Source organism: Vitis vinifera, chromosome 8 (genome assembly GCF_030704535.1).
Source record: "Vitis vinifera cultivar Pinot Noir 40024 chromosome 8, ASM3070453v1".
Taxonomy (NCBI): Eukaryota; Viridiplantae; Streptophyta; class Magnoliopsida; order Vitales; family Vitaceae; genus Vitis; species Vitis vinifera.
In genome coordinates, this window is record NC_081812.1 from 10,330,299 (window position 1) to 10,344,947 (window position 14,649).

A 14,649-nucleotide genomic window follows, 5' to 3' on the forward strand; every position below is an offset into this window, starting at 1 on the left:
AATTTAATACCATTAACATGGAGACCTTTGTCTTCTAATCCAGGTGCCACCTGTCCAGAATTCAAGATTTTCTTGGGCTACTGCATGAAAAGTTGTGGTGCCCGTATTGGCTAACACGTATATTGATATTGATAGGAAGTTAAGATGCAAACGCCTCTTAATTCAGTTCACCATGCCTTTGGGATATTTTTGGTTTGAACCATTGACTGATGTTATGGTTTTTCGTATTTGAGGATCAGGAGGAATAAGGATGTCTTATGGAAATGTCTAACTTGTATCAGCCCAACACTATCATGATAATGAAGGATAACCATAGAGATGAATCATCAATGGTGCTTCTCCTTCCCATCATCTTGATTGATAGAGAGTATTAAAATAGTTCATGAGAATTTAAATATTTGAACTAGAAATTGGTAGTGACAACTGAACCGTCCTTCAGCTTATTTTTGTGACAGTAGGAGTTTCATATAATTAGAAATTAGAAGGCATGAACAAATATCTGATCCTCATCGAGTTGGTTGATATCAAAATCATGAATGTCACACTGGCAAATGGTGATCAAGGGAAGGAATCTACATACTATCAAGTTGAAATTTGTATGTATGTTAGCATGGATGGTCTGGAGAGTGCCACATCAGAGTCCCTAAACCCACGTATTTGGATTACTAATTTTGTTTGATTCATTGACTAGCGTTGCTGTGGTTACATCTTTAGAGACAGGAATGAAGTATCTATCATAAAAAAAATATAGTGCCCAGGCATCCACAGAGGATTTCCTAAAAATTAATGAACAACTACAAAGATGTATCACCATACAAATCATCCAAAATATGATGCTTAAGCCTCCTTTCAACACTACATCATTCCATCAAACAACCCTAATACTCTTAAGCTCAGTATGTTGACTATGATTCTTTGATTGGGAACCAGGATTAAGGATATCTTGGATTCAAATCCAAAGAAATATGGATGAAGTATATAGATGACTCAACCAGTGGATAAAGTGAAAAAACGAATCAACCAGACAAATATGGAAAAGATGGTGCCTTTTCCTCTCTAACATCCCCAGATTCCCTGATTTGAAGCATGCGACCCAATGGAATAAAATCTAGAATAAAAGACGATGGTCATGAAGGTAATTTGGGAGAAGTTTTCATGCAAGTGATCCTATAAAAGAATGATTTATTTATCTGTCACTACGCCTGCATTCTATTAACTTCAATCAACAGTAAAATTGCCTCAAATAGTATTAGAATACATCAAAAGCCCATAAATATTGGAATGTTTATCATAGTCCTACTTATCCATCCATGATAATGATAATTTAATTGATCTTTCTAATCAAAAGATCAACCTATAAACCAAAAAAGTCTTCTGTTATTCCATGAGTGACGATGGTATGAGTGCATAAAACTTGAAAAAGATCCTTGTCACTTTGATTGATACCCAAATCATGAATATTACTTCATTTTTCACCTTAAATACTCTGCTTCACAACCAATCTTAATCTAATATTGATGAGAAAATGACCAAAAAGAAACTCCTCGTTTTGGATTTGAATTACGAAACAGTGGCCCCAAGATGCTGATGATACAACCCAATTCTTCAAATTGATGAATGGTAGTTTTTCATTTTATTATTCCATTTGTTCATGTACAGAGTATATATAGAGGGTAATCATCATTCTAAGAATGGGAAAGAATGATACAAGAAAGGAATGATATAAGGAAAGAACAACTAATATTCTAATATCTCAACATTCCTAATTTCTCAACACTCCCCCTCAAGTTGGTGCATAGATGTCACACATACCCAACTTGTCTAAAAATTTTGAGAACACTCGACTTGAGACTGCAACTTTGGTGAGAATATAGGTCAATTGATTTTCTGATCGAATCTTAGGCAATTCCACAATCTTATCATCCAACTTCTCCTTAATGAAGAATCTGTCAACCTCGACATACTTTGTACGATCATGTTGTACTGGATTATGAGCAATATCACATGCGGCTTTATTATCACAAAACAATCGGATTGGTTGCCTAGATAGGTAACCTAAATCCTATAAGAGGAGTCTTAGTCATAATGCTTCACAAAGTCCTAGAGCCATACCCCTAAATTCTACTTCTGCACTTGAACGAGCGACGATATTCTGCTTCTTACTTTTCTATGTCACAAGATTACCACCTACAAAAGTAAAGTAACTAGATGTAGATCGCCTATCATCCACTGCACCGGCCTAATTTGCATCAGTATATACTTTTATACTCTAATGATCAACATTTTTAGTGAACAAAATTCCCTTCCCAGGAGCATTCTTCAAATACCTCCAAATACATATGATTGCATTCATATGTTGTTCTCCAGGATTATGCATGTATTGACTTACTACACTCAATGCATAAGCAGGATCTGGTCTTGTATGAACTAAGTACATTAATCTCCCCACAAGTCTCTGGTATCTTCCCTTATCGGTTGATACTTGATTAGGCTCAACACACAATTTCAGACCTTCTTCTATTGGTGTATCAACAGGTTGACATCCCGACATTCCAGTCTCCTATAAAAGATCTAAGGCATACTTTCTTTGATACAGAAAAATTCTTTCACTTGATCGAGAAACTTCAATCCCAAGAAAGTATTTCAGTGACCTAGATCTTTCATTTTGAATTCTCTAGATAGATAATTTTGCAGAGCTTTTCTTTCTTCAGGATCATTTCCTGTAACTACCATGTCATCCACATATACGATGAGTATCGTAATCTTACCATGTTGCTTTTTCAGGAACAAAGTGTGATCTAAATTACTTTGATGATAGCCAAAAGCTCTCATTGACTTTGTGAACCTTCCAAACCATGATCTCGGGGATTGCTTCAACCCATACAATGACTTTTTCAATTTGCACACCTCTTGACATTGCTTTTCTAACACCATGCATCCTGGTGGAAGATCCATATATACTTCTTTAGATAACTCGCCATGCAGAAAGACATTTTTCACATCGAACTGTTGTAATGACCAATCCAGATTTGCAGCTAAAGACAGTAATACTCGAACTGTGTTGATCTTAACTACATATGCAAATGTCTCTATGGAATCAATTTCATAAGTTTGAGTGTACCCTTTTGCTATCAGTCTTGCTTTAAATCGTTCAATACTACCATCTGCTTTGTACTTCACAGTATAGATCCAACGACACCGAACTGGCTTCTTTCCTAGTGGACGTTCTACGAGTTTCCATGTTTCATTCTTCTGCAATGATTTCATCTCTTCATTCATGGCTGCTTTCCACCTTGGATCAACGAAGGCTTCCTACACACTGTTAGGAATAGCTATAGTAGATAATTGATTTACAAATGACTTATTTAATTCAGACAAATAATGGTTAGACACATAGTTGCTCATGGGATATTTGACTTTAGTAGACAATTCAGGTTCATATGTGGGTTTAGGAATACCTCTATTATAACGGTGTGGTAACTGTTTCATGAATGGATCAAGTTCCAAATTAAGAACACCCTCAACAAACGACGATTAGTTTGGTATTTCAGTGAAGACATCTTCTGACCCAAATTAAGATGGTGGTGATGGTTCAATTGTACTGTCTCTTCCTTCTTCAATCACTTTTTCAGTTTCTGGGTGGTCATTACTACTTGGTTCCAAAGTTGTACCACTCATATCCAACTCACCCACTTCCTGGTTCACTAGTTCAGATTGTCCAGATTCATCCTCCTTAGAGATATGATAATCATAATTGAGAGTCTGAATTTCCTTCTGGTACCCCCCTAAAGTTTAGACTCAAATGAAAAATACATCGAATCTTCATGAAACACCACATCCATTGTAATAAACATTCGTCGAGTTGGAGAATGGTAACATCGATATCCCTTTTTGTGCAATGCATATCCAACAAGCACACATTGCAATGCACGGGAAGTTAACTTGGTGCGTTGGTGTTATGTAGATGCACAAATGCCACGCAACCAAAAACATGAGGAGGTAGATTTGGGACAGTTGGGGCAATTGCGACATTAGTAAGACCTTGGAGAGGTGTTTGGAAGTTAATTGAGCTAGAAAGTACATGATTGATCAAGTATGTGGCAAATGTGATTGCTTCTCCCTAATAAAATATCGATACTTTTTCTGCTATCAAGGAAGCACGAACAACCTCTAACAAGTGCCGATTTTTTCATTCAGCGACTCCATTTTGTTGGGGTGTATTGGAACAAGTAATCTGATGAATGATGTCATGTCCTTCCAAATAATTTTAAAGATCAGAACTCTGATATTCTCCACCATTATCGCTACACAAAACCCAAACCTTTGCATTGTACTGAGTTTCAATCATTTTATGAAATTTTTGAAACAACAAGTTCACTTCATCTTTGGTCTTCATCAAGCATAACCATGTCATTCTAGTACAATCATCAATAAAAGTAACAAACCAACGCGAACCACTCAAAGTTGGGACTTTGGATGGGCCCCAAACATCAGAATGTATAACCATAAAAGGAAACGGACTTTTATTCAAAATTAACGAAAATGAAGCACGATGACTTTTAGCCAATTCAAAAATATCACAACGGAAACTAGAAATATCACTTTTTGCAAACAAACTAAGAAACAATTTTTTTAAATAACCAAATGAAGCATGTCCTAGACGTCGATGCCACAACCCAATTTTAGACTTTTTCCTTTCCCCCTCAGGTCCATCTGCCATCAAGGCTTGTCGCAACTTATTTGAATCCTTTGACTGCAAGTCCAAGTAATAGAGTTTTCCCCGCTTAATACCATAACCAATCGTCTGTCTTGTTTGGATGTCCTTAAAAACACAAAATTCAAGCCAAAAATGACAATACAAGATAAGGCTGTAGTGATTTGAGAAACTGACAAAAGATTGTAATATAAAGATGGAACAACTAAAACAGAATCTAAATTCAAAGTATCAGTAAGAGCTAAGGATCCTTCCCCAATGACTGTGGTTGTGTTACCATTGGCTGTAGAAACAATTTTTTGTGAGAAAGGTCTAAGAGGTGAGACTTGTCTAGAATCAAAAGTCACATGATCTGTAGCACTAGAATCAATTATCCATGCACTATTAATAACAGGTGTAGAAGTATTTAAAAACTTACCACCATAATTTGTAGCGGTTACCAATGCAGAGGCTTTCTCAGCAACATTAGCCTTTGTTTTTATTTCGGCAACAGCTGCAGTCGAGGTTTTCTTGGAATCATTCTTCCGTTGATCATGATTATGATCCCACCAGTCTAGATATCCCACAATTTCAAAGCAACGACTATTGGTATGACCAGTCTTATTGCAGTGAGTGCATTTGAAGGTTGACTTATCAATATTAGGGTTTGTCTTAGGATGGTTGGTCTTGGATTGGTCCTGCCAATTTTGGGTTGATCGTTGTCGGACTACCATAGCTGAGGTGTCAAGGTTGTCAGATTCTACTTTCATACTAGCATGACGCACTGCCTCTCGTCGAATCAATGCATAACATTCTTCCAAATCCAGAAGAGGATCTTTGCGTAGAATCTCTCCTCGAACTTGCTCAAAGTCACCATCCAATCCAGCAAGAAAGATGTGCACTCGTTGTCATTCAATGGATTTTCAGTATGCTGCAATGTCCTCAAGGTCTTTCATGACTACCTTATCCCAATTATCCAATTCACAAAAAATTTCAATTAACTCTCCATAATATTCAGAAAGAGACCTATCACTTTGTTTGGCAGTGAAGGCTTTTTTATTCAAAGTGAAAACTTGTAATTCATCACTTGCATCATAGAAGGCCTTTGATAATGCACTCCAAATTTCTTGAGCGGTGGGTAAGCGTAAGTAACGCTTCATAATTTCTGGACTCATGGACATTAACAACCATCTCTTTACCTTTTGATTCTCAGCATACCATTTTTCATATCCATCTTTTGACTCTCTTAGGGATTTGTATTACCTCGAATATAGGAAAGTTTTTCCTGTTCGGCAATATGCATCTCCACGAGTTGTGACCAAACGTCATAGTTTGATTCAGTCAAAATAATTCCTGGATTAAAAGTACCTTCAAATTGAAAAACAATAGTATTTTTTTCACTTTTTTTTCTTTTGATCACGAAGGAGGGACAATGACTGGCCTTACCGACAGAATATCCAGGATTTCAATTGTATGGCTCTGATACTATCTTCAAATTGATGAATGGTAGTTTTTCATTTTATTATTTCATTCGTTCATGTATAGAGTATATATAGAGGGTAATCACCATTCTAAGAATGGGAAAGAATGATACAAGAAATTAATGATATAAGGAAAGAACAACTAATATCCTAATATCTCAACATTCCTAATATCTTAACATTCCTAATATCTCAACTTTCCTGATATCTAAACATTCCTAATATCTCAACACCAATATCATAGATGATGATAATAAAAACAAGTCAAATTTAGTAGATAGATGCATTTATAATTGAACTACTACTCCTCCAGGTATACCTTTCCCTCACTAACAAATAAGTCATTTTATGGGTCTCAAAAGTTTTTAAATATGAAGCACTCGTTGACACATAAGGAAATTAAGAAAGAAAAATGATTTCAATATCAATCAGGACACAAAAATCTGAAAAGCCCTGAATCGAGGCTTTATTTATTATGTTATAGACAAGGCATGAGAGCTATTAATCCACATCAAATGCTCTTAACTTGAGTCCACCGACTATCCAATTCCCAAGCCTTTTGTGGATGTGTAAAGATCCTTGTACCTAAACCTGCGAGGACAATCCAACTCCCAATCCTCAAGATCTTCGTGCTATGTCTTCCTTTTTGTTGGTGTTTTAAGACAAGCTAAGGAAAGAAGACACAACAGAAAATAAAGAAAATATATCAGCGGAAGTCACTTTTATTTCCTCCATCCAACGTACATTTATAGAACTGGGAAATAACTGAAAAGAGAAAAAAAATCTCAAATTCAAAACAGATAGTACGTGATCCACAATTTATGAAAGTGGACTCACATCTCCTAAAGAATAGGAACTAACAATGACTTAGTTTTATTCAAACTTTGAAAAATTAAAACATAACGCGGTAGTCCAAAAAGCAAACTTCTAACACTCCTCCTTGCTTTAGGAACTGCAAACTCCAAGCTTTTTTCTGAGAAACTCAAACTTAGTGACTAACAAAGGCTTTGTGAATATGTCAGCCAGTTGCTCTTCCTTTTTGCAGTAGCGAAGATTAATGTCTCCATCTTTCTGCACACCTCTCAAAAAGAAGAGTTTGATATTGAAATGCTTGGTTTTCCCATGAAACACAGGATTGTGAGAAATTGCTATTGTATTTTGGTTGTCCACGAACACTTCAATACCTTGTGTTTGCTTCATATGCAAATCAACCAAATTTTTCCTCAGCCACAATGCTTGATTTACTGTCGCGGTTGCTGCTACAAATTCCGCTTTTGCAGTAGATTGAGCCATAATATCCTATTTTTTCGAACACCGTGAGAAACTTCCTGAGCCAAGACTGAAACAATACCTTGAAGTACTCTTCATATCATCTAAGGAACCACCCCAATCACTGTCAGAATACCCGAACAGCTTCATATTTGGAATCTTTTGAAACTTAACTCCATAGTCGACAGTTCCTTTGATGTACCACACAACTCTTTTTGCTGCCTTTAGATGCACCTCACTATCATAATGCATAAACCTTGATAGAGCACTTATAGCATACAATATATCAGGCCTTGTTGCTGTAAGATACATCAAACAGCCAATGAGACTTCTAAAGTATGTATCCTCCACCTTTTCAGCTCCATCATCTTTGCTTAGCTTTTCTTTTTGGTTCATGGGAGTATTCATTTCTTTGCAATCTTCCATTCTGAACTTCTTGAGAATCTCATTTGCGTATTTTCTCTAGCAAATAAAAACTTGATCTTTTCATTGCTTGATCTCCATTCCAAGGAAGTATGTCATTAGACCAAGATCTGTCATTTCAAAAACTTGCATCATATCCAGCTTGAACTCATCAATAAGCTTTGCACTACTTCCTGTAATCAAAAGATCATCCATATAAAGAGAAACAACAAGAATTTCATTGTTATTTTCCTTAACATAAAGTGTGGATTCTGAAAGACTTTTTTTCAAGTCCAGACCAAGCAAATAATCATCTATTCGACTATACCAGGCCCTTGGTGCCTGTTTTAAGCCATAAAGAGCTTTATGAAGTCGACAGACTTTGTCTTCTTTGTCTTCCACAACAAAACCTTCAGGTTGCTCAACATAAATTTCTTCTTGAAGAATTCCATTAAGGAATGCTGATTTAACATCCATCTGATGCACTTTCTAGCCAAGTTGCGCAGAAATAGCACGAAGTAATCTGATTATGTCAAGCCTTGCTACTGGAGCAAATGTTTTAGAATAATCAACACCAAAAATTTGTGCATATCCTTTAACTACAAGCCTTGCTTTATACTTGTTGACTGAACCATTAGCATTTAGCTTGGTTCTAAACACCCATTTTACCCCAATTACCTTTCTTTCTTGAGGTCTATCAACAAGCTCCTAGGTTTTGTTTTTTTCAATCATGAACAGCTCCTCCTTCATTGCATCCTTCCATTTGGACTTTTTGAGTGCTTCTTCATGGTTGGCAGGTTCATAAATTGCAACATTGCATCTCTGATAAATTTCAGAGAGCAATCAAGTACCTCTTACTGGTGGATCATCCTCCCTTTCATCTAAAAAACTTGTTTCAAGCTCTGTCTTTGAATCTTCCCAATCCCATTCTTCATTTTCCATGAAGTGGACATCTCTACTGATAATTATAGTATAAGTATGTGGCTGAAAGACTTTATAAGCCTTTGAAACTGTACTATAACCAATAAAAATTCCTGCAACAGCTTTTTGTCTAGTATATCTCGTTTAACCTGAGGAACATAGGTAAAACAAAGACAACCAAACACTTTAAGAAAAGTCATTGGAGGTTTGTACCCATACCATGCTTCAAAAGGAATTTGATTCTTTACTGCCTTTGTAGAGAGTCTATTATGCAAAAATATAGCTGTGTTTGCAGCCTCTGCCCAAAATTTCTTCAGCAAATTCTTCTCGTGCAGCATGCATCTGGCCATCTCCATAATAAATCGATTTCTTCGTTCACTCACTCCATTTTGCTCTGGAGAATAAGAAGCTGAAAGTTGGTGTTCAATTCCTACTTCTTCACAAAATAAATTGAGTTGACATGAAATATATTCCTTGCCATTATCAGATCTTAAAATCTAAATTTTGCAGCCACTTTCATTCTCCACTTTTGCTTTGAACTTCTAGAAAGTGTTCCCAACCTCAGATTTGAATTTCAAAAAATATATCCAGCACATTCTGGTCAGATCGTCTATAAAAATGATATAATAGCGACTACCTTTGAGTGAGGGTGTCCTTTGAGGTCCTCCAACATCGGTGTGAATCAGCTGCAACTTATTTGAGGCTCTCCAAGTTGCTGTTGGGAATGGAAGTCTGCTTTGCTTTCCATATTGACAAGTCTGGTAGCTTGTGGAAATCACTTCAAACTTAGGTAAGCCTTCCACCATTTCTGATTTTTTCATTTTGAGAAGCCCTTGAAAATGAAAGTACCCCAGCCACTTATGCCATAACTCAACAATATTTTCTTTTGTTGGAAAAGCTATTTGTTCTTCCTCAAGTGGATCTAATGAGAAACTTTTTCCTCTCATTTTGACCTTAAACAAGTCTGGACCAGAGGCATCCTTGATCAGGCAATAATTATCTTCAAAATACACCTTGAAACCTTTTTCTAGTAGCTAACCAACACTTAACAAGTTTTGGTCTATTTTAGGTACATAAATCATATCATCAATGACTTTAGTACCTAAATGGGTTGCAATAGCAACAGTTCCAATTCCTTTCGCAGGAATATGACCACCGTGACCTATCCGGACTCTTGCAATTCTTGTAGGCTTCAATTCTTTGAAAAGTTCCTTGTCATGAGTCATGTGATTGGTGCATCCATTGACAATCAACCAGCTATTGCTTGAAATGCTACCTGAAAAACAAGTTGCAACAAAGAGATGATCATTTTCATCTTCATTAGCGATTTGGGCATCTGCGTCTTGCTGCTGGTTTTGGTTCTTGCAAATGATAGCTTCATGTCCAAGGTGATTGCACTTGTTACACTTATCATCTGGCCTTTTCCAGCACTTGAACGGTGAGTGGCCAGTTCTATCACAATGCTTACAAGGTGGGTACTTTCCCTTGGAACTTCTAGCTTTGTTTTTGTTGCTCCTGTGCGCTGCAGCTTCTCCATTTGCTTGCTGGTGCTTTCTATTTTTCTTCTTTTTGTTTCTCCAACCATCTTCATGTTTGGCGGGCAAGGCTTCCTCTACAGTTGCTTCTTGTCTCATAGCTATTCGTTGTTCTTGCACCTGCAAAGAGTTCAACAACTCTGCCAACGTGATTTTGGACAAGTCTTTGGTATTTTCCAAAGTGGTTAGGGTAGCTTCAAATCTTTCAGGAAGAGTAACCAGAATTTTTTCAACAATACGAGAGTCTTTAAACTCCGAACCAAGCAATCTTACTCTGTTGGCTATGCTTAAAAGCCTTTCAGAGTACTCCTTGATGGTTTCTGACTCTTTCATCTTCTACAACTCGAAATCTCTGATTAGATTCAGCACTTTCATGCCTTTAATTCGATCATCTCCTTCATATTCAAATTTGAGATAACTCCATATGGCTTTGGCTGATTTCAAAGACATAATTTGGGTGAAGATTGTAGCTGAAACTGCTGCAAGTAGGCAAGCTTTTGCCTTAGACTTTCTGGTTTTCCTTTCCTCGTGATTCTTGACTTGAGCCATCGTTGGGTTGTCTAATAGCGGAGGAACGTCATAGTAATCTTCAACAGCCTCCCATAGATCTACAACATCTAGGTAGGCTTCCATCCGCACAACCCATATGGTGTAATTATCACCATTGAAGATTGGAGGTGCCATTGCTGAGAAACTTGAGTCTCCTTCCATGCTTGAAATTTTGGTGGAATACGTGGTGTTTTGGTGGCCCTCAACTCTCAACTCACAATTTTTTTCACTCACAATCCCTTAAAGAATATAAAGCTCTGATACCAATTGTTGGTGTTTTAAGACAAGCTAAGGAAAGAAGACACAATAGAAAATAAAGAAAATATATCAGCGGAAGTCACTTTTATTTCCTCCATCCAGCGTATATTTATAGAACTGGGAAATAACTGAAAATAGAAAAAAAATATCAAATTCAAAATAGATAGTACATGATCCACAATTTATGAAAGTGGACTCAAATCTCCTCAAGAATAGGAACTAACAAAGACTCAGTTTTATTCAAACTTTGAAAAATTAAAACATAACATGGCAGTCCAAAAAACAAACTTCTAACACTTTTATACAACACGTCGAATCAACCGTTGCTCCGAACACCAAAAGGATCACAGCTAAAGCCGCAATTAAAACCTTAAAAAGATTGGTGGCGCTGGGAGCATAGAAAGATTGAGCGGACGAGCTGTTCCATTGATGCAAAAACTCCATCCCAATATGTAATGAGAGCTCCTCTCTTCTCCCGTGGATGCAGAAAAACCAACATACATACTGTTCGTGACAACCCTAGATAGCTCGATTCCTTTAGACATGAGTGGTTTCATTGGTTTGTCCGGAATCGATAATGGAGCGATTGTGACATTCACAACACCATCCGCGTAGTCGATCCAAGCTTGGATATGTCCACTGTCCAAATTTACCTCTTCCTTCTTGTCTGTATCATTGACATAATATGAAGCAGGTTCTGTTGCAACTGAATCCATGCTATTGATGTTGATTCCAACATGGTTACCTTCACTGCTTTTGCCTTCATTGTGTCCGTTAACTGTATCGAATTCAACCGCAAAGATGTGGTTTGATTCATCACCATCATTTGTGGAGTTGAGAATTCCCAGATAATGCCCACTGTCAGCCCCTTGTAGGTCTGTAGATGGTGATAACAAAAATGCGAGGCCGTAGCCGCCTCCGTCAGAGCCGGAGGGAATGATTGAGAAAACAAAGGAGGTGCTGAATGAAGAAATATTGTTGGAAGAGTTCAACAGATTGATTGGGTCAGGATAGAATGCATGCCCGATTACATCACGTGACCTGTTGGTGAGCTTAAGTGCGCCACTGGGTTTTATAATAGTGGCACCCTTCAGAATGAAGTTTGTTTCTGTGCGATTGAAACCATTGTACACAAAATCAAGAGATGAAGACTGAGATTGTGCAGCGCCATTAACGATGAAAAAGAAGAAAAGGAGGAAGAGAAGGCAAGGAGCTAAAGAAAAGGAGGCCATGGAAGGGTGAATAAGAGTAGAACCAGTTGAGGAAGATAATGATATAGATTTCAGAGAGAAGACCGGAGAAGTGGAATTGTCGAAGTCAAGAAGCATTGATTGTGAAGAAACGCTAAACGGCGTTAGGAGTTGGGAGCGACGAGAGTGACAGTGAGGCAGTCATGTCATATTCCATTTCCACCCAATGCCACGATACTAGGAGAAGAGCCGTGCTGATACAGCCATACAGGTTTGAACCTTTCAAACCTCTAGACTTGCTGACCATCTGATCATGCCCTCGAGACCACATCAACCTCATGATCACGATAACTTCCAAATTCAATGCCTCTACAAAGCTACTTGGCCTTCTGTCTTGGATTCGCCTATTGAAGGTCTTGTACATATAAAAGTTTCTGAAATATTTTCTATATCTTTTTAAATTACTAAAAACAGTCAGACAAAAATTAAGTGAAAATACTTTAAATTTATTTTCGTGTCCGAAATTGAATGATAAATCAACCACGGGTGAAAGTCTAGAAAATAAATAGATTGGTTTTTTTCCGCATGCAATTGACGTTGACCCAAGAAAAATAAAAAATTTGAACTTGTAAACTGCTTTCACATTTGAATATCGAGCAAATTTAGTTTGATCAAGTCATATAGCGTTATGTTGGAAATCAAGCCAACATCCTCTGTTTACTTCCCTAATTAGTGTAATGTACAGCCTTTATTATAATTGATTTAGGAGTAATTCTAGCAAGGTAGTTTATTCACTTTCCATGTAAGAGTAGTTTATATATTTAGGAGTAATTCTAGCAAGATAGTTTATTCACTTTCCATGTAAGAGTAGTTTATTCACTTTCCATGTAAGAGTAGTTTATTCACTTTCCATGTAAGAGTAGTTTATTCACTTCCCATGTAAGAGTTTATTCACTTTCCATGTAAGGGAAATTTCATTCCGGAATTGTCTCATATCCGTAGGCTATTTATTTATGCTTTCATTCATTGTAAAGGAAGGTATCACAGAATGAATTGAGGTGTTCCTCCATATTTTGTTTTCAAATTCTTCATATTTTTCTTCAAATTCTTCATGGTATCAGAGCAGGTTTAATCTTGTCTCATCGTCTTCATCTTTGGTCAGTTTTTTTTACTCAATTCTATTCTTCTAATTTATGCCTAAATACGGTCCAGCCTTTGGAATGGCTACCAACTCATCATCCTCTACTTCTGATATCATCATCTCATCGTCTTCATCCTCTCATCAGATGGAGATGCTTCAGAAACTACTGTCTCCTCTTTTGTCAGTACAGTCACAAACTGGCTCATCTTCCAACCAGGTCATTGGTTCCGGAACCTTGGCTCACAAAGGTAATTTTTTGAGTGCCTTCACTGCTGGTAAGAAACGTAAAAAACCTTGGATAGTGGACTCAGGAGCATCTGATCATATGACGGGAGATGCGACAATTTTTGATACATATAGCTCATGTCCAAATAATTTAACAGTCCGAATAGCAGATGGTTCACTATCAAAGGTTGCCGGAACAGGTTCAGTTGTGCTATCAAGGGATCTTACTCTCAACTCTGTTCTCCTTGTTCCTAACTTGGACTGTAATCTATTGTCAATTAGTAAACTCACTAAGGAAAAGAGGTGTATTACTAATTTTTCCTCCACTCACTGTGAATTTCAGGATTTGGATTCGGGGAAGACGATTGGCAATGCTGAGGAATGCTCTGGACTCTACATCCTTAAGGAGCGCCACGATCCACAAGAACAACCTCAAATGACAGTTGGTAGTAATTCTTTTTCGGTTTCATGTCAAAATAACGATAGTGCAATTAGGTTGTGGCACTATCGCTTAGGTCATCCAAATGTTATGTATCTCAAGCATTTATTTCCTTCATTATTTAATAAAAATCCAAAATCCTTTGAGTGTGAAATCTATCAATTATCAAAGCAAGTCCGGTCTCATTTTCCCATTCAACCCTATAAAGAGTCTAGTCCATTCTCAATGATTCATAGCGATATCTGGGGTCCGTCAAGAATAAAAAATGTAACTGGTACTAGGTGGTTTGTCTCATTCATAGATGATCACACTAGATTAACTTGGGTATTCCTCATGAAAGAAAAATCTGAAACGAGTCAAATTTTCAAAAATTTTAAAAATATGATTCAGACCCAATTCCAGTCAAAAATACAAATTCTAAAGTCTGATAATGCTAAGGATTATTTCAACTACATTCTAGGAGAATTTCTAGCACAAGAAGGGATAGTTCACTTAAGTTCATGTGTTGATACCCCACAACAAAATGGAATCGCTGAAAGGAAAAAT

General features: G+C 37.0%; 2 protein-coding genes across 2 annotated transcripts; both read right to left on the reverse strand.

The window, feature by feature from the left end:
* Positions 1–7,929: 7,929 nt before the first annotated feature.
* On the reverse strand, positions 7,930–10,634 carry LOC132254200 (uncharacterized). The gene is made up of 2 exons (XM_059739346.1): positions 9,869–10,634; positions 7,930–8,039 (listed from the first exon to the last, which is right to left on the reverse strand). Exons 1-2 carry the CDS (start codon positions 10,632–10,634, stop codon positions 7,930–7,932), a joined length of 876 nt encoding a protein of 291 aa, XP_059595329.1.
* An 836-nt stretch (positions 10,635–11,470) lies between these two features.
* LOC132252574 (lectin-domain containing receptor kinase VI.3-like) lies at positions 11,471–12,436 on the reverse strand. Its single transcript, XM_059739347.1, has one exon. The coding sequence runs from the start codon at positions 12,434–12,436 to the stop codon at positions 11,471–11,473; it is 966 nt and encodes a 321-aa protein (XP_059595330.1).
* Between the last annotated feature and the right edge of the window lie 2,213 nt (positions 12,437–14,649).

Excerpts from the sequence above, each read along its gene's own strand:
- LOC132254200 (XM_059739346.1), bottom strand. The coding sequence starts at position 10,634 with ATGAAAGAGTCAGAAACCATCAAGGAGTACTCTGAAAGGCTTTTAAGC. Across the intron at positions 8,040-9,868 it reads TGCTATTGCAACCCATTTAG|GAAGTAGTGCAAAGCTTATT; the intron begins GTACTAAAGTCA and ends TTTTGATTACAG.
- LOC132252574 (XM_059739347.1), bottom strand. The coding sequence starts at position 12,436 with ATGCTTCTTGACTTCGACAATTCCACTTCTCCGGTCTTCTCTCTGAAA.